The sequence below is a fragment of the Neoarthrinium moseri genome (genome assembly GCF_022829205.1).
Source record: "Neoarthrinium moseri strain CBS 164.80 chromosome Unknown scaffold33_Wmoseri_CBS_16480, whole genome shotgun sequence".
NCBI classification, from domain to species: domain Eukaryota; kingdom Fungi; phylum Ascomycota; class Sordariomycetes; order Amphisphaeriales; family Apiosporaceae; genus Neoarthrinium; species Neoarthrinium moseri.
In genome coordinates, this window is record NW_026055147.1 from 165,445 (window position 1) to 183,941 (window position 18,497).

The 18,497-nt window shown below is 55.8% G+C and overlaps 7 protein-coding genes across 7 annotated transcripts; 4 read left to right on the forward strand and 3 right to left on the reverse strand.

The window, feature by feature from the left end:
• Positions 1-357: 357 nt before the first annotated feature.
• On the reverse strand, positions 358-3,598 carry JN550_008107 (uncharacterized protein; the record flags this gene model as incomplete). Its single annotated transcript, XM_049320032.1, has 2 exons — positions 358-1,619; positions 1,675-3,598. 2 exons carry the CDS (start codon positions 3,596-3,598, stop codon positions 358-360), a joined length of 3,186 nt encoding a protein of 1,061 aa, XP_049169894.1.
• Positions 3,599-4,618: 1,020 nt separating this feature from the next.
• Positions 4,619-5,146, forward strand: JN550_008108 (uncharacterized protein; the record flags this gene model as incomplete). Its single annotated transcript, XM_049320034.1, has 1 exon — positions 4,619-5,146. One exon carries the CDS (start codon positions 4,619-4,621, stop codon positions 5,144-5,146), a length of 528 nt encoding a protein of 175 aa, XP_049169895.1.
• Positions 5,147-5,927: 781 nt separating this feature from the next.
• JN550_008109 (uncharacterized protein) lies at positions 5,928-7,070 on the forward strand (the record flags this gene model as incomplete). The annotated part of the gene is made up of 1 exon (XM_049320035.1): positions 5,928-7,070. The coding sequence occupies one exon, from the start codon at positions 5,928-5,930 to the stop codon at positions 7,068-7,070; it is 1,143 nt and encodes a 380-aa protein (XP_049169896.1).
• Positions 7,071-7,660: 590 nt separating this feature from the next.
• On the reverse strand, positions 7,661-10,178 carry JN550_008110 (uncharacterized protein; the record flags this gene model as incomplete). Its single annotated transcript, XM_049320036.1, has 6 exons — positions 7,661-7,777; positions 7,846-9,495; positions 9,553-9,637; positions 9,716-9,811; positions 9,863-9,909; positions 10,125-10,178. 6 exons carry the CDS (start codon positions 10,176-10,178, stop codon positions 7,661-7,663), a joined length of 2,049 nt encoding a protein of 682 aa, XP_049169897.1.
• Positions 10,179-13,086: 2,908 nt separating this feature from the next.
• On the forward strand, positions 13,087-13,785 carry JN550_008111 (uncharacterized protein; the record flags this gene model as incomplete). The annotated part of the gene is made up of 1 exon (XM_049320037.1): positions 13,087-13,785. The coding sequence occupies one exon, from the start codon at positions 13,087-13,089 to the stop codon at positions 13,783-13,785; it is 699 nt and encodes a 232-aa protein (XP_049169898.1).
• Positions 13,786-14,224: 439 nt separating this feature from the next.
• JN550_008112 (uncharacterized protein) lies at positions 14,225-16,609 on the reverse strand (the record flags this gene model as incomplete). Its single annotated transcript, XM_049320038.1, has 1 exon — positions 14,225-16,609. The coding sequence occupies one exon, from the start codon at positions 16,607-16,609 to the stop codon at positions 14,225-14,227; it is 2,385 nt and encodes a 794-aa protein (XP_049169899.1).
• A 392-nt stretch (positions 16,610-17,001) lies between these two features.
• Positions 17,002-17,847, forward strand: JN550_008113 (uncharacterized protein; the record flags this gene model as incomplete). The annotated part of the gene is made up of 3 exons (XM_049320039.1): positions 17,002-17,091; positions 17,149-17,693; positions 17,778-17,847. The coding sequence occupies 3 exons, from the start codon at positions 17,002-17,004 to the stop codon at positions 17,845-17,847; spliced, it is 705 nt and encodes a 234-aa protein (XP_049169900.1).
• Positions 17,848-18,497: the final 650 nt, after the last annotated feature.

An 18,497-nucleotide genomic window follows, 5' to 3' on the forward strand; every position in this document is an offset into this window, starting at 1 on the left:
GAAAGAGCCAAGCTTGAGACTAACATCTTGTGTTGCTGCGGGCGTCGTCGAACGATGTAAGCACTTATTCTGGTATAGAGCTTGGCGGCATGCAAAGGTGACACATTTGTGGAGAAAGTATACCGAGGTCGGTATCTATGTGAGTCCCGTATGATTATGAAACACTGAAGTCCAGGTATTGTTGGACACAGCCAAAACTCCTTTGCTATGATGATTCAAAGAGAATATCCCCTGTATGGTATAGAGGTGACGCCTGCTATTCGTCAAAATTCCAGCGCCTTTTCATGTTCATGGTTCTAATGAACAATCCCGTCAAGGACTTCAAACCCAAACGAAACTGTCCTGTCTTGAAGGATGTTACTGCAGGAGCATCGCATCCTCATCCAATCTCCCAAAAAGAGCTTCGACTTCTGTCTCTACGTTTTTGAGTTCCTTGGCGACCTGGCCAGTAACCAGAGCGTATGCATACAAAAGAGCATAATCTGGCTCTTCAATGGTAATGTTTCCGAGCTTGGGGACTTCTCCCATGGCGCCTAGCATGGTGCTCGTGCCCTTACCATTGCCGTTCTGATTCTGCTTCATGTTCTCACCGGCCTCCTCCCAGCCGCCATTGTGTTCTTTTCTGAATCGGAATATTTTGCCGAGCAGTCTGTCTCGGGTACCGAGCACGCTAGGAATTGCGTCCGTGAGAGGGTACTCGAGCATGATGCTACTGGCCAACACCTGGAAGACGTGGCATATACGGGAGCACAGCTCGGCACGCTCGTGGGCCGTGTGGTACAGCAGGGCCTTTTCTCCTTCGCTTAGCCTCCCATGCTTTTGCGTCACCAAGCTCATAGCATGGAAAGCATCGAGCAGGCGCTGGGTTGAGGCCATGACGCGGGCGTAGGCTTGTGTAGGAAACGGCCCTCGGAGCTCGTACTCATTAGCGGCAGAGGCCCGAAGAGTCTGTAGCTGGTTGGCGTAGCGCTGCATCGCAGCCTGCTCGCCCATCTTCATATAGCTGTCGGTAGCATCGCTGCGGAGCAGGATAGCAAGTGGGCCTCGCTTCCATATTAGGCCCATTTGCAGATACAGGACGCAAACGCCATCCTTGAATTTGCGACGGGCAGAGACCGGCCATATCACGCGGCATACAATGAGACCCCAGAGAATACCAAGGGAAACAGCGACGACTCTGTGATAGGCAATTGTTTGAATGACAGGGTGAAGCCCGCCTTCATCGTCATCATCATCGTCCACCTTCTGGGTTAGCGAATAGGCGTAGAGTGAAGATACGTTGTAGGTGAGGAGGATGAACCGACCGAACGGCGCGTTGCCTCGATCAATGGTGATGTAAAAGGCGAGGAACGACACTGCCCAACCGAAGATTGCGAGCGGGATCGCGTCACCTCCTGAAATCCACCAGCTGATGATCACAAAGCCAGCCCCCATAAGAGTACCGACAAATCTGGCAAAGCCTGTGGTATTCGAGGCGCCGACAGTCATGCTGCAAACAATCATGAACGACAGTAGACCCCATTCGCCTCGCCAATGCTGGTAAATGGGTCTCGTCTCGGGAATGAAGGCAAACATGGCGTAAAGAGTAGCTCCTATGCCAACCTTTAAGCCAAAACGAACTGTTCAAAACAATATTAGCTTAGCTTCCTTGACCAGCACAAAGGCTACACTTACCATCGTCCCTAGCGAGAAAGCGGAATAGTTGCAAGAGATGCTGAGAGATCCACTTCCTGGCGGCACTGACTTGAGGTTCGGCATCCCAAGCAAACGTATCACGCGGGCGAGTCATACTATCTGGTATGCCACTGGGCATCTTGGATCTTCGTAACGGTCTGACTGGGGGCACCAGAGACAGCTGCTCGGGGTCCCGCGGGTCAGACTTGGACCTAAAGGGAATGTATCTCCAGAGTTTCAGGAAATTCCAAGTCCGCTTGTCCTGCTCGGTAACGTACTTCAAGTCGTCGAGAGAATCCAGATACCTTTGCATCTCGTCGGCCAGACTAAGGAGACTAAATGAAAAGTGCCCACATGCTGCCGCTACCTCCTCGTAGTCGGCTTGCACATTCTCCGGTCTCGACTTTTCAAGTTCGATGACCCTGTATAACTCCTCGAGTGCCTTGCCTCTTTGGCTGTTGAATAAGGCTATGGCGTCAGAAACACTCTGCTTGAAATTCTCGTTTACGGTAATTGGTGAGCCAGGGGCACCGAATGGGGGGTCTCGCAGGATCTCCGATAGCGTGTGAACAAGCGATTTCATGGAAGGGCCAAGGCGGGTGATGAACAACTCGAATATATCGGATGGTGACCTGAAAGCTCCTGGGGACATGATGCTCGGGTCGAAATAGCTCTCGCTCAGTGGTGTCGGCTCGTCTTCCCTATCACTGCGCTCATCCGGAGCTTCATCGATGGCCGACAGCACCGCAAATCTGCTGCTGCTCTTGAAATGCCCCGGCGTCGTCCGGCCGGGCGAAGGGATGAAAGCATCCGCGCCGGGCGATGCTGTTTGATTCCCGAAAAGGCCGTCTGTCTTCTCCTTCAGAAGCTCGAACTGGGTATTGGCAGCACTTCTCAGCCCCCCAAGAGACTGGGCGAGCCGTTCCATCGACCTCACAACAGCCTTGTCTTGTTTGTAGATCTCCTCGCGGCCCAGTAGATAGTATTCGTACTTGGATTCCCGCAGATGCTTGTTCATGGTCGTCAACGTGGAGGTAAAAGAAGCCGACGTCTTGGCGAAGCCCTTTGAGGACAAGTCTTCCTCAGCACCGCTTAGGAACCCTCCCGTGATCATGGACAGCATTTCGCCAAGATTGACCGAGGCACTCCTCATCGCATTCCGGAGACCAAACCGTGCCGAGACGGGCCACAGCAGGAGGTTGACCAAGGTGGATGTGGTGGTTGCTATGAGCAGGATCTTGAGAGATTGGATGATCTTTTGGTTGGTGAAAACGCCGGTGTGGACTGAGTTCTCCTTGGTTACGATGGTGATGATACCAATGGACGCTATACTGGCACCGACACTAACGAGAGGGTTGTTCAACCTCTGCTTCACCCAGCCGACAAATCCCAGGCCGCCGCCGATGAAGACGATCAGAATCAGGGCATACGACAGCTTGACCTGATCCCAGACGGACCCGACGAGGACCGATGTTCCCATGGACAAGGTGCCAATGAACATGGCGTACAGGACGGCCACGACGGCACAAGCGACCGCCTCGACCTGCGAGCCTGCAGTCCTGGCCGGGTGGAAGTACACGGTGATGGTGGCAACGATGTGTTTCCCGTCCATGGGGCCGAGCGCCGCCGCGAATGGGGCATAGAAGGTCCACAAGCTCGCCAGCAGGTAGGCCACGGAGCATTTCAAGGTGCCCCGTCCCTTGGGGGATTTGAACCACTCCCACAGGTTGCGGGCGACAACCAGGCCGTTGTGCATGGCGGCCTGCATCCTCTCCATGGCGGTCTCCTGCTCGACGAGGGAGCGCATCTCGTAGTCGCCGGAGCCATCGGTGAAGGCATCTCGGAGGGTGAACTGGCGGCGCGTCCGCTCGCCGGTGCCAGGAATGATCCAGGTGCCGTTTCGCAGCTTCTGTCGCCGGGGCATCTCTGGTCAGCTCGGGCGCGTCGACGGAAGCATGGGTTGCGACGGGCGGAGGATGGCAAGCAGATGGGGCCCAACGAAAGGAAGAGAAGAGAAGAAAAGACTACACATACACTTCGCGCTGGCGGGCGGGCTCGCCGGGGCGGCCAAGGATTCGAGGAGCTTGAAGCTCCAGCGCTAGTCGCGTCACTCATCAGTCGTCTTGGCCCCTGCTGGGCTCTCTCCAGACTGGTGGTTGGGTCTGCCTAGGAACCTCTGGAGCGGCCGGTTCTCGACCGCGTCATGGTCGCAAGGGCGTGAGAGCTGTCGGTCGGGGAGGAAACGCAACAGGATGCTATGCCGTTCGAAAGACAGCGGGCAGTATCCAAAAACGTACTTGTGTCTGTACTATGCGCAATGCAGAGCTACCTAAGAAGTTACGGGTAAGATCAGGTCACACCTGGAGGCTCGAGGAGGATGGACGCTACCGTGCCTCAAGATGCGCTGGCGGCGCCCGTCGTATGCGCTAACGCCTCCGGGTTATTGGTACATACATACCTTTCGGCCCCCAAGCAACCTGGAACCAGGCTGCCCAAAGGCGTGTAACGAGCAAACTGCAAGGGTGCCCACCAGCCCACCTGCCCACCAGAATCGTCACATCGCCCGCCAGGAGTGGGGTATGGGCCCCGTCCAGGGCGCGTCATCCCGCAGCTTCTGGCTGGGTTGGTTGCATGTCGTAGCTGCAGAAAGCGGCAAGGTGCCGCCAAGGCTCTTTCGGCCGCGAGGTAACGGCTCTAGCGCCGACACGGGGGCTGGGTTACGCTCTGGTAACTCTGCCGGCCATTCTCATTGGCAACCCGGGACTTCATCTCCCACTCTTCCCCTTCTTGACTGCCATTCACCTGGAGTGCTATACTGTAACTACCTAACTTACAAGTGTCTTTACAACCATTTCCCTGTGGATTGTACGTACCAAGCCGGCAATACTTCAAGGCCGTCCCCCGTTGGATATCCTCGACGCATTTGTCCTGGACACTCGACATCATGGCCAACCTACCGTCTCAGCACCCCAACCTCTCCCTGCACATGGTTGATCGCACTCTCACCCCCTTGATCACCTCATCTCGAACACAAGACCAGTTGCAGTCGCTATCCTCGGTGTCTCAAACCGCGCTGCTGGCCCATGAGGCTGCATTCCGCCTTGGGCTTGGTGCTCCACAGAGGGTTATGGTCGAGCATGGGCCGAATGGTCCTGTCTTGCTTCACTCATATGTCAGCCGCGCAGCTTCCAGCATGGCTCAGGAGACACCATCGCCCAGGGTCGTTCAGATTGACGGCGAGGCTGGCGAGCGTGCTGGGGGAGGAAGCTCGGCAGCATTCGCACCAGGCCACGTTGAGTCAGATGAAGACGCCGTTGCGCCTATGCTAGTAGGCACCGTCATTGCCCCGAGCGCGGACTCGGCACTCGAGGCTAGGCGCGCTGCAGCACGGCTGGAGAGGGTTGGAAGAGAGGTCCAGACGAGATGGGCTGAGATGCAGCAGCAGGATCAGTCGACCGCCAACAGGTCGTAACCTCACGCACTGGGAGATTCTCGCCAGACGATGCCAATGCTGGATGAAGCATTTGATGCTCTGCGATGGAGATACAACATGCCCATCTGCCCACTCAGGCAGTGCAAGCAATATGGATTTGGTGCGCCGCTCAGTATCGGGGCTCGAGCACGCTCTTATCACGCTGTTGGCGCCTTCACCTCCTGATTCACGGCCTTAATGCCACCTCTCACACGGACAATGCCCTACACGTGATACTTGGTGCACTGGCAATCGGCGACTGTGTACTTCCTGCGGGAACGATGCTAGTCAACAGGACTGCTGATTCGAGCTGTTGCTTTAGATGGACTGGCAGAGACCCGTCCCATCGCTTCATCGTTGGTGCACACGGTCGGCAGAGGGTGAGGCAACGACAGTCCTTCCAAGTGACTGTCGATGACCATCGACGGCCATCGCCGGCGAAGGAGGATTCCGCTGGGCGATGGGTGAATGAAAGATATCGGTGCCACCTGGGATCAAACTGCAGTCATCTGTTTGCATGACTTTTCCTGGTTTTAATCTTCTCACTCCAGATGAGAAAGCTTGGAAAAGCATGTTTCCTACGACTGTATAATCAAGGCCCATCGCGAACTCTGTTTCTATCGTTTCCGAAAAACGCGTTCCAGGCGCAAATTTCATCAGTTATTTGAGCCTGCCTTAGGGGTGTCCTCGCTCCTTCTGGTCATCAGCACCATATCGTACGCGTTCTTGCCTCTACCGTTGAGCTGCAGGCCGCTATTGTAAGTAATAGCGGCACCTCAGGATGTCGCAAGACGATCAGATGAACCCTCATCCGACCAAACCCAAGGACAACATCAGCGCCAGGAGCATATTTGGCGACGGCAGTGCTCTTGTTATTCCGAAACGCGAGAAAGCAAAGGATGCAGGCACGCTCTTGTCTCAGAAGATGGCAATAATGTCCATTACGCCAACTTTCACGAAGTTCGCCGAACTGCCGCTGGAACTTGAGTTGCTATTCTGGCAAGTTTTCATCCGCGAGGAAATCTCCCAACGATTCGTTCCTCTCCTATGTGATGGAAGGCGTCCGCACATTGTGCCTTCCAAGCACCTTTTCTCCCCAACCCTCGCCGTTTGCCGAACCAGCAGGGGCGAGGCCCTGCGATACTTCTACACGTGGAAGATACCGCTGTACAAGCACGTGGAGACGCGGAGCATCGTAGTTCCAGATGGGCTTATGAATGGCGTTTACGTCAGTCGTCAGTATGCCCACTGGGACGAGCCTAGCATCGCGACCGCATTCTCCAACGAGGTTCGAGTTGGGACCCTCTACCTTTGCCCGGAACGAGACCTGTTCGTCCGCGGCCTGCCGAACTCGGGCTTCGAGGGCTCTCTCTTCGACAGAAACGACACCGGTCTGCACACTCTAGCGGACCAGGTACTGGAACTTCCCCACCATAGCACCCTCTGGCTCAAACGTCGCAAGGTCCCTTGCCTCACGGTCGCTCTGGGGCCCAACGATCTCGCTCGAGTCCGACGCCTCGCCGTCGCCCACTACTACTTTCGAGACGAGCTCGCGGCGCAGGCCTGGAGGTACGCCGGGCCGTACCGGATCGACGACGGCGTCGCCGCCAACACGGCCTGGTGGGACGAGGCGACCTTCCCGCGCGTCCGGGAGCACTTCACCATCTACACGGACGCGCTCACGCAGCTGACGACGGCCATCTACGAGCATCCGGGCAAGGTCGCGGACGATTACGACCTGCGCCGCTGGACGCCGTCGGCCACGACCTGGCGGGGCCGGGCGCGGCGCCGGCTCGTCATGGGCAAGGACCGCAGCGACGGCCTCCCGCTGGACCAGACGGCCGACGAGCCCGAGGACTTCGACACGTGGTGTTGCCGGTGCCTCCCGTGGGACAAGGTGCCTCACCCCAGATATTTTGTCTAGGAGAAGGCCGATTGCGTATCATCGACATGCGGATACGTTTCGAGTTGATTGGAGTAGTTGAATACTTTTCACCGTGTAGGATAGGGTACTCTTCTTGGGCATAGGACCCCACACTCAGACGTCTTTCTTTCGAGGTCTTCGGTCATGGTTATAGGGGCGAGAGGAGGAGTACTGAGGCTCGCCAATGCATCTGACTCGCAGATCCGGGCAGATAATAAAAATATAAGGAGCAATACACCCACATCTCAATTATACAGCGACCTGCGTGTACACAGAACCCAAATTACGACAGAATTAACCACCCTCGTCCTGTGCTGGTTAGCAAGATTTGCCGGATATTAAAAATCCTCGTAACATTGATCATTCACTCTGGGTCCCATGATGATGTAGCTACACGTCTTTTACACTCCAGTCGAGACATCATTGTAAAGCAGTGCAAAGTTGGTACGAAATTGTGTCAAATTCTATTGGGTAATATCCTCGTATCGTCTCACGTTAAGTCTCCTCTGATCTATATACCGAGGGCCCTCCTTTTAACTAGTCCTAAAAACGTTGTCATGACCAGCTACGCACAACACATAGCACAACGCTTAGATGAGCTGCTGGAAAGCTCTGTTGATAGGCGAGCGGATGTTAGGGACGGACTTCCAGAAGTCAATGGTGGCAACGGCTCTCTTGGAGATGCCCTCAGGAGTGAACTCGAACTTCTATAGAAGGGGTTAGCAGGAGTTGCGGTGGGACGTCGTGGGTGAGCGGGAATACTTGCCTTGTAGACATCCTTGTAGGCACCGGAGGCACCGAATCGGTTGAGACCGAACTGCTCGTGAGTGTAACGCTCCCAACCCATGGTGCTCATGACCTCAACGGACAGCGAGGGGATGCCGTCGGGGAGAACGCTGAGTCTGTACTCCTTGCTCTGGGCATCGAAGACCTCGAAGCAGGGAATGGAAACGATACGGGCCTTGATGTTGTGCTTCTCAGCCAACTCCTTGGCAGCATCAACGCAGATGCAGACCTCGGAACCGGTCGAGACGAGGGTGATCTGGGCACCCTCAACCTCGCTCAATACGTAACCACCCTTGATAGCGCGGTCGATGGTGGAACCCTCGAGTTGCGGCAGGTTCTGTCGGGACAGAGCCATGATGCTGGGGGTGTGCTTGGAGGTCAAAGCGATGTAGTAAGCGGCACTGGTCTCGTTGCCGTCGGCGGGGCGCCAGACCATGCAGTTGGGGAGAGCACGGAAGTGTGCAAGAGTCTCGATAGGCTGGTGGGTGGGGCCATCCTCTCCAAGACCGATCGAGTCGTGGGTGGCAACCCAGATGGCGCGGACCCGAGACAGGGCGGACAGACGGACAGCACCGGCGGCGTACGACACAAAGTTCAGGAAGGTACCACCGAAGGGGATGAGGGTACCGTAGGCGGCAAGGCCGTTCATGATACCACCCATACCGTGCTCACGGACACCGTATCGGATGTATCGGCCAGAGTAGTCGCCCAGACCGGTGGAGGGGGGCTGGAAGTCGACAGCGCCCTTCCACCGGGTCAAGTTGGAGCCAGTCAGATCGGCGGAACCGCCAATGAGCTCAGGAACGACATCCGCGATCTTGTTGAGAACGGTCTCGGACAGCTTTCGCGAGGCAACGGCAGCGTCGGCGGGGGTGTAGACGGGGAGGGCCTTCTCCCAACCCTCAGGCAGCTCACCCTTCAGACGGCGGGCCAGGTCGTCATGCTCCGACTTGTACTTGGAGGCGTACTCTGCGAACAGCTTGTTCCACTTCTCCTCGGCGGCGGCGCCGGCGGAGGCAACCTTGTTGTAGGCATCGTAGACCTCCTGGGGGACAGCGAAGCTCTCCTCAGGGTTGAAGCCGAACTTCTCCTTGAGCTGCTTGATGTCGTCGGCCTTCAAGGGCGAACCGTGAACACCGTGGGTGCCCTGCTGGGTGGAGCCGAAACCGATGGTGGTCTTGAGCTTGATGATAGAGGGCTTGTCCTTGACCTCGGTGGCCTTCTTGATGGCGGCCTCAATGCTGTCGAGGTCGTTGTCACCATCGCCAACGGTCACAACGTGCCAGCCGTACGACTCGTAACGCTTGACGACATCCTCAGTGAAGGCGCAGTTGGTGTCACCGTCAATGGAGATGTGGTTGTCGTCGTAGATGGCAATCAGGTTGCCGAGCTGGAGGTGACCAGCCAGCGAGGAGGCCTCGCTGGAGACACCCTCCATCAAGCAACCATCGCCGAGGAAGCAGTATGTGTAGTTGTCAACGAGGGGGAAACCGTCCTTGTTGAAGGTGGCGGCAGTCTGAGCCTGGGCCATGGCAAGACCAACAGCATTGGTGATACCCTGGCCGAGGGGACCAGTGGTAACCTCAATACCCGGGGTATCGTGGGCCTCGGGGTGGCCAGGAGTGATGCTGTCAATGGACTAGAGCATTGTTAGACGCTGGATACTCGGGGTGCTACTGAGAGGGTCAAATCTTACGCGGAAGGCCTTGATGTCGTCCATGGAGAGGGCATAGCCAAACAGGTGGAGGAGAGCATACTGAAGCATGCAACCGTGGCCGTTGCTATAGGCGAGCGGCGATCAGCATACTGGGACTGCCGGAGTGTCGGGGGATCGAGGTTTCAGGGAGTTGGACACTTACGAGAGGACGAATCGATCACGGTTCAGCCAGTTGGGGTTCTTGGGGTTGAACTTCATGAACTTGCTGAAGAGAACGTGGGCGACCGGCGCCATACCCCTGCGAGATTGTTAGAGGTGTTTCGCGAGTTTGGATGGCAGTTGCACTCACATGGGCGCACCAGGGTGGCCAGAGTTGGACTTGGCGGTAGCATCGGCCTGGAGGAGGCATCGTCAGTATGAAGGCCCTCTGAATTGAGTCTGGCAGGTGCTTCTGGTCGTGCGTCCCCGAGCGTTGCGGTGAAAATGCTTCACGGGATTTTGTTGACGATGGAGGGGCAAGGCGGGGGCGGGGTGTTGGGATTTCGTCACAGCAGCGCGCCAGCACAGAACAGCACGGCACGGCACGGCGAGCGGGAGGGCGGAGAGCTTACAGCAAGAACACGGATCGTGTTGATGGCCAACCAGTCCTTTTCGGTGTAACCCATGATTGCGGTGTTTCTCTGGTATCAATCTGGGAATGTGCTAGATGGAGATTTGGGGGAGGGAAGCAAAGAGAGAGAAAGTTGCGGGAGGGCGGGTGTAGGAAAAAGGATGAGGGACGGTTATTAAGCTGCGAGACGAGTTTCCATTTGGCAGCAGCGCACCGGTCCTGGTCCTGGTCCTGGGCCTGGTCCTGCTTCCTGCTTCCTGCTCCCTTTGCCTGGAGCAGCACCCGCGCAACCGCGAACCCGCTCCCGCTCTGGCCGTGGGCCACTGACACAGGAAGTGTGAGAGAAAGGTGGCTGCTGGTTGCTCACTAACGACCACCAAGTGGGGTTGTTTCTACTTTGCCATGCGAGAGCTCTGGTCTTCCGTTGAGGCCGGATAATACATGTCATCGACACCAAGCCAAGCTGCTCCAGCACAGTTTTCATGCACCGCTCCCTCGCTGCCCCTTGTACCTGTCTACTCGCTAAGGAAAACCCCCCAAGGTACCTTTCCCCCTCTGCCCCTCCGACCTATTCATGGATGTACATAGCAACCCTTGGGGCCGTGACGATGGCCAATTCGAGCGGTTAGCCACCCACTTGACGGCGGGCCCATCTTTTGTTTCAGGCGGTAAGCATGAAGGGTCCTCCAAGAGCTTTGCGGCTTTGCAGCCTCATTCCAGTCCCACCATATGAGGGGGGAACGGGACAGAAATCTCACGATCCTCCGGCCTCTATATTCGAGCTGCTTTTCCGCACTTCACACTTCTTGTCTCCGGCGCCGCCGGCCTCCAATGGTTGGCCGGTTCTTCCGGATAATCAGTTTATGGCTACTGAAGCATGAGGAAAGTCTCTTGTGCTTGCCCCTCAAGCCCCGGGCCTCAAGCCAGCCAGTCATCCAGCTAGCCAAGCCTATTTGCTGAATCAGCGTATATCACTTCTCAAAAATGATCTCCCTGCTATCTCTTACATATTTGCCGTCACGCAAATATCTGCAAAAGGTGGCAACTCATCCAGCTGTCAGGGCTGTTGTCCCCAATGACGATAAGTGCGGCCTTTTTCGCCGACAGATGCCTCTACGCCCCAGTAATTCGCGGAATGGCTCCTGTCAAGCCAGAGGTGATTTATCCGTAATGACGATGAAATTATGGGACTTGCGCCCCAACTTTCGGCGCATCTGCTCGAATCCAGCACGTTGACTCGCAGCGCGCCAGCTCATTGGCGAGCATAGGCACTCGCTACCAGGTCCCGGGATATCGCACCAACCTAGCCCGACGACTGACTCCGTATCGGAGGGAGCACTAAATCAGCCTTACCGCCAAAAAGCTGCGCTTGGCAATATACCTCCGATATAGAGCCCGCCTTCGCAATCACCGCTCAGATCTGAGGCAATCATAGATATATCGCAGATCCACCAATAGAGCTCGGCCTCGAAGTCCAGGAGGCAGGTAGCATCGCTCAGCGTCGCTCAAACGCACAGCAAAGCGCCATCTTCTCAAGAACTAAGTTCAATCAACGATTAGCGAGTCCATTGATAGGATACTCGCTTATCTGATATCCCGTAGCACAGTTTGGGGGCAAATCGCTATAGTAGAGCTGCGGTCAACAGCTCTCAAAGATTTTTAAGTAACCGGGTACCCGGCAGTATCCAAGACACTCTCTGTTGAGTCTTCTTGATGAGGAAACGTTCGACCCTGAAAGTTGCAAGATCCACGCCATGGCTTATCCAATTTTGAGCTGTTCAGAAAGCATCCGCGGAGATGGCTTATCGGCGGGCTTCGAGATCGCGGGATTAATCAACTTACTTGACGCTACGGTGTGTGGCTGCCTCGCAATAATTGGACCGCGTGACGGGGTTCATGGACAGAAGATATCGTGACTCCTCTCCCTGAATTCCTACAGCAGCGGACTTACATGGCGTCCATTTTTCTGGGCGTAGATTGTGTGCTCGTCGGAGGCTCGAAGTTTTCGGTGTCTGCGGTCTATCGATGAAAGAAAGGTGGCAGTCGAATTTGCATCACAGGTGGAAAGCCACTGAACACCTGTGGTAGGTCTCACTTAGCGAATCGCACAAAGTAGAGGAACCTGGAGATTGCTTATGTATGATTGGCCCATCTGGTTCCGATGGCTCAACCACAAGACTATACGGCACACTACATATTGATTATTCTGGGAGCATAAATCATTATACCTAATATGCCATCCCAAAATTGAAAAGGACCAACTTATAGAATGCTTCATGTGAAGAATAAAATAAGCATTGGCTCTGCATCCGAACACCAAAGAGCACAGAAGAAATGAGCGATGCTCCGTCAACAGGCCAGCTTCTATCACATTAGAGCAGTTGGGGCTTTTGGAGCACCCTTGAATAGTTGGGGCGAGCGGAAGTTTCGCCACATTGCATGTCTAGATGCTGCACTCAGACAATTTGTATGTTGAATTAGAATCTGCTGGTTTCCACAATACTCGGCATCCTGTAACTACACTGCGACTTATTCTATATTCCGCCTGTGGATTTTATACCGCTCTAGTATACCTCCATAATAGTAAAGACGCCAATCGGACAAACATAACGATCTTCCAGATCCTATTCATATCCTTTGTTCAGTCTACATCTGCGTGACGAAAGAACATCCTTTGTCCGCTGTTGAAACATGGCAAGGGACAACGGAGGAAATAACGCACATACATCTCGTTTCGGTCTTTGTTATCCCTCAGTCACGAGAGTGATCCTACTTCTGGTACCACACTCGAAATATCAAATACGTTAGCTGACAATGTTATCCGCTTGAAAAGTCTCTTCCGGTTTGCAATTAATTCTCAAACAGCTGAGCGTCCATTACATGCAAGCAGCAAACACACAACGTGCAGACCACTTACAGACAATCAAATTTACGATCCCCGACAATACTGCGATAAAAGTAGAATGCCATCCGAAATCTACCGTCAGCTACAGGCCCGGGTGCAGGCTGTCCGCGCAGCGAGCTCTACCCAAGCATCTCGGCCAACACGAGCCCGCACCAACGCGGGCGTCAAGAAGACTGGTAAGAGGAGCACCAGCACCGGCGCCACTAAACCCAAGCCGAAGCCCAAGCCAAAGCCCAAGTCCAAACGCAGGGCCAAGAAACGTAAAAAGAAGTCCCGCCACCACAGCCTCGGCAGCATGGACTCGATCCTCGCCGACCCGTGCCCGGACCCGCTGGCGCGGCAGGACCGCTGGATCCCGCCGCTGGGCCAGCGGCCGCAGCGGGTGTCGCCGCCGCCGCCGGAGCAGGTCGCGCCGGGGCTGTGGGCGGCGTACGCGGCGCTGGACGACTGGATGTACGGCGAGGCGCATAGCGGGGACGCGGCGGCGGCGGCGCTGGCAAGGGGCGCGCGGGCGCCGCCGAGCCGCCGGCCCGCCGGCGTCGACGGCACGCTGTGGAACATCTACTGGCTGCTCGAGGCGTGGGTGTACCGGGCGGGCCTCACGGCCGAGGAGGCCGTGGGCCTGCCGACGTTCGACGAGATCATGAAGTTCCAGGACGGCGGCGGGCCGCGACCCGTCACGCCGCTGGGGTGGAGGTGGGATGGGCTCGATCTGGAGCCGGTTGCGGCGGAGGGGGACGAAAAGGAGGAACAGTAGGTGACGATGAGAGCCGAGAAGGGGGTGAGTGACTAGAGCACTCTTATAGCCATGGAAGACGACTAGATGGTGTCGGGGTGGTTGTTATATGGCGAAATGGGATAAAAAGGGGAGTGGGGGGGGGGGAGGGGAGGGGGGGATGATGGATTATGACAGGAGACGGTATGTGGTCTTGCCGGTGAGGCCGAGAAAATGAGTTCACGGGACGGCGGTCTTGTTTAAGGTGTTGTATTGATGAGCCAGACTCTGCTCGGTCCTAACTCACCGAAGGGCTACCCTTGAGAAAAACGTAATTCTATTAGACCTTCCTTACCGAGCCGCCATCATATACAACCAACACAGTGAATCCGTATGCCCCGTCGCCAATGCCATGCTATCGTCGTCAAGATGGTCATATTTGCAGTCATAATGATGAGACCCAGTATTCCCATTATCGCTCCTAAAACAGACACTCCCTCACCTGGCCCTTACCTCCCAGTCCGTATTCGATCCACCTTCCTACACCCCTGCGTCCGGCGACGAGCACCGTCCCGGGGTTCATGACATGGCATCCTTCGTAGGTAACACAGAACGGCGGCGCCGTGGCATCTACGAGGACCATGGCCGTGGGAAGCGGATATAGGTGTAGGGCGGAGGCGTAATCCCAATGGACCGGTCTGATCTGCTGTCTGAACGGGGCTAGATATCCCTGATCCAATATTGTCTTGACAAGCTTGCGGGCGGCTTGCACGTCAAAGGACACTTCGGATGTCGTAGGCTTAGCACCTGCAGCGTCAACGTCCATAGTGTCGGCAGCTAAGACCTGGTCCTGCAGGGCACCCGACATGTCCATATCTTCTGCGGGCTCCTCAACGGGTACACTGTTCTCCTGGTCTTCAGTGTTGTGTTTGGTAGGCTTTAGGCGCACAGCTGTCCGTCTCAAGCGAGCAGAGATATCGTCCCTAAACAGCACGAGTTCGTGAGCAGGCCCGAAGACGCTGAGTCGTGCCGGGTTTGACGTCCATATGGCCTCGCCTCCTTTCTTCACCCCTGGCTCTGCATTTGCGGTTGCGAAGGCCCTCCGAACCCGAGACGTAAACATGTCTGGCACAGACTTACGCGGCAGTGGCACAGCAGCCCCTGCGGAAAATGAAGATGCCCAACCGTCGTTGTCCCCGGGCACAAAAATGAAGTTGGCTGTCTGCAGGAGGGTAGGGAAGTCGGACAGGACAGAAGCCAAGGAGTCATAGTACTCCTTGTACTCAACGCTGCCGCCACTTGCCCCACCACCAGCCATCACAGCATGCTGCGTGAAGTTGCCTGTAAGTACGAATGTCATGGGCGAAGAGCCCTCGGGTTCGGTGGCGTAGATGGTGAGGATCTTGTGGAGTGCTTGCAGAGCACGCGGCTGGTCCAGGTTGAGCTCACCAAGGATAACCACGCGGTCCCGACTCGGGGCCTCAGGGTCATCCGACTCAGCTTGGCGTAGAACGCGTTGTTCCACCTTGCGCATCTTGGACCCTACAGCTCGCTCGCTGCCAACACCCAGGAAATCGATCCAGCCAAATCCACCTCCTATAGTGTGATCTTGACCGCCGTCCAAGCCGCTTACGCCTAGTGTGGCCTTTCGTTTTTCGCATGGAGGTTGTCCAATGAAAAACCCCTGGAAACGGCCGCCGATAATGCCGCCAATTCCGTTACTGGCTCCCAGCCCTTTGCCCACAGACTCTTCCTCCTCCTCGTATATGCCATCGACAAGCACGATCATGCCTGGGGTAAACCAGGCCGAATCCTCTGGTATCGACACGGCTTGCGTCAAGTCAAGGGATATGGTTCCGGTCAAGTCATTGATCGTCAAAGTTCCAGTAGGAGAGATGGACAGTAGCCCCAAGAGCATGTGATGGCTACCGTGACGACCCAGCAAGTTCGCGATGGGGGTAATCTTGTGTGTCTGTTGATTGGTGAGTACCGATGATGAGGAGCGTTTCAAAGCCGGCGGTCCCGCCTTTGTAGTCGCAACCGCTGAGGTCTGGAAAGACTCGTTCCGTAATAGTCTCTGATGTATGACGTTATATCTGTTCCTGAAAAGGGTGGTCTTGTGTAATGCCGAGGGCATCTGAGATGGTTTGGAAGGGTCCCGCTCGAAGTGCTTCTTAGAGACATTGTAGAGCATCCTGGGCTGGTCATAGGCGCTGATGACCTTCATCCAATGGCGAGGGTCATTCAGGCCTTCTTCGTCCCCAGTATCCTCCTCGTCCATGTCGAGGGCCGACATGCCAAAACTCCTCTGGCTATCATCACGCACCAACGTGGTGGGTCTTAACCCAAGTCGAGTGTTTGACAAATCTGCCTCATCCAGGGCTTCGATGGCGAGGCTGTTGTGCCTACTAAGCTCGCGACCGGTTGCTACCCTTCCACCGCTCATGTTGCCCTCGAGGGTCTTGAGGATGTCCTTGAGTTCCTTGCTCGATCCGTCCACGATGACGCCGCCATTCCTATTCTTCCAGCCCTTTGCGACCTCTTCCAGGACCTTCTCTGCCAGACCTTCCTCGCGCCATCCTGAGCCGCAGTGTCTGCCGATAAACGTAGCTAGTTCCTGCAACGCCGACGATGTGAGCGTCAAGCTGTGCTTCTTGGTGAACGTCCTGAACGCCAAAGGTCGCAGGGTCGCCGGCGGGAGTAGAATTGGTAAGATGGTTGCCTTTGCGGGCGCGACCGAGAAGGGTTTGAGGGTGCCAGCGGGGGTCGCGAAAGCTGGTGACGAGGAGGGGATCGGGTTCGAGGCCTTCGGGTTCGGGGTCCTCGCGGTGAATATCGAGGGTGCCTGCGGCTTTCGCGACTGCATTTTGCCACCTAGTTATTCAAGCGACAGTGATGCGTTGGGTCCTCAGGCGCCCGGGTCTTCTTTTTCGTTGCTCCGTCGAGGTATCTGAGAAACTATCGTCGTCAAGTCAATATTGGGGAACGCGTAAAAGCGCGACTGGCGAACCCCTGCCGAATCGACAGCGCGTAAATTGGCCCGTCCCACTGAAAGCACCCAGCCGGTAGCGCCTACTCAGGGGGTCAATCGGATCAATCCCTGGGGTCTGGGGCTTTGGTCAATGAACGACGTCAGCGATAGGCGAGCTCTTAGCTACAAAGTTTTGGCCATTGGCCATTGGTGACAGCTGAAGCCAGAGCTCAGCTCCAGAGCTTCACCAAGCTTGCCTGCAGAACTCCAGCACACAAACCTCCGTCATGCTGTTGCCGCGACTGCGAGCCACACCGGCTCTGAGGAGCCTTCAACCTCGTCGGCTGGTTTCGACATTATCGTCGAATCCGCTCATAGTCAGTACATACTCTGTGAACCATGCAGACTCGCTAGCTAACGACAATGTGGTGTAGAAAGTATTTCCCAACGCCGCGCTGAACGGTGGTCATGTCCTCACCTATCTCGACACAAATCCTCCTTCGCAAGATCTAGCAATCGGATCAACCACAGAGCTGCCTCCCACCCCGCGCTCGTTCACCGAGAATCCTAAATTCATGTCTATCCTCTACGAAACCCTGGCCAAGCACGCTAAGAACGACCCGGGCTTGAAAAGTCAAGCACAAGCATTCGCAGGCCCCGGAGGAGCAACCCTGGGCTCAGGAGGTGCCTTCTTTCCACAGCAGCGTGTCAAAAGGGGTAAGAAGGGCCAGGCTGCTGGTATGGGCGGCGGCGGCGGGGCTGGTGGAGGAGGAGGCGGAGGTGCGAGTGCACAAGGAGGAGCCGGCGGTGGAGGTGTAGGCGGCTACGTTCATCTGAGCGACGGCAGAAACCCACCTGACTTCGGCAGGATAGCATGGCCAGAGGACATACTGGGCAGCATTGAGGTCAATGGGCAGGGTGAAATTGTGGGGGAGTTCGAATCCAGTGGCACATATCGCGTGGTCACAAATGAGGGCATGTAAGTCAACCTTCCATGTTTCACACCACCCCCGTCAAGTCTCTCTCCTTGGCCGACGAATGGCTAACATCTCTTGAACTGTAGTCTTGGACTCAGCGAGTTTCTGAGTGGCAAGGTGCGTGAGGAACTTCAGAAGTTGGAGACGAAACCATGAAGATCTATGGACGATGTTATGTACCCCATCGACCAAGACGTAAGCCGCTGCGGCAACCCGAAAGTTCATTCCTTCGTGCAAGATCGATGATTGTACACAAGGTCGGGCGTTGTAATAAACCCCAAGCATGAAGCCGATTATCATGGACAGGCTCGGCATGGGACAGGCAGAAGCGCATGTTTCAACGAATAACATCGGTGAAGCTCTGAAATCTGAATCGCCTTTATTACCCACGTCTGTCATTGTGTTTGTTGGGAAGAGCAAATAGCATCGACCGACCTACGCACAACTCAATATGAAGGATCGATCTTACCTCGATAACCGCATCTGTTCGTGACATGGGGGGACACGCGCTTGCACGCGATGCCCTCCCAGCCCCGGCCAGTATAGTTTGAATCGCTTTCGTCATAATCACGGCCAAGTGAGTCACACAGGTTGTGAAGTTTAACAACCGTTTGTTGTCGACTCCTGGTCTCGGGCGTGGACCCTGATATGCAGGCAGGCGCTTGCCCCTTGATCGGCCCGCATAAGGTTAGGTTCCGACCTGCACCTCGAGTTTCTAGAAAACGCAGCAGAAGCCGACGTTCTTCAGAGGTGCTCCCATGTGACAATCAACTCATTTCCATCGTGAACAGTGGTCCTGGTCAACC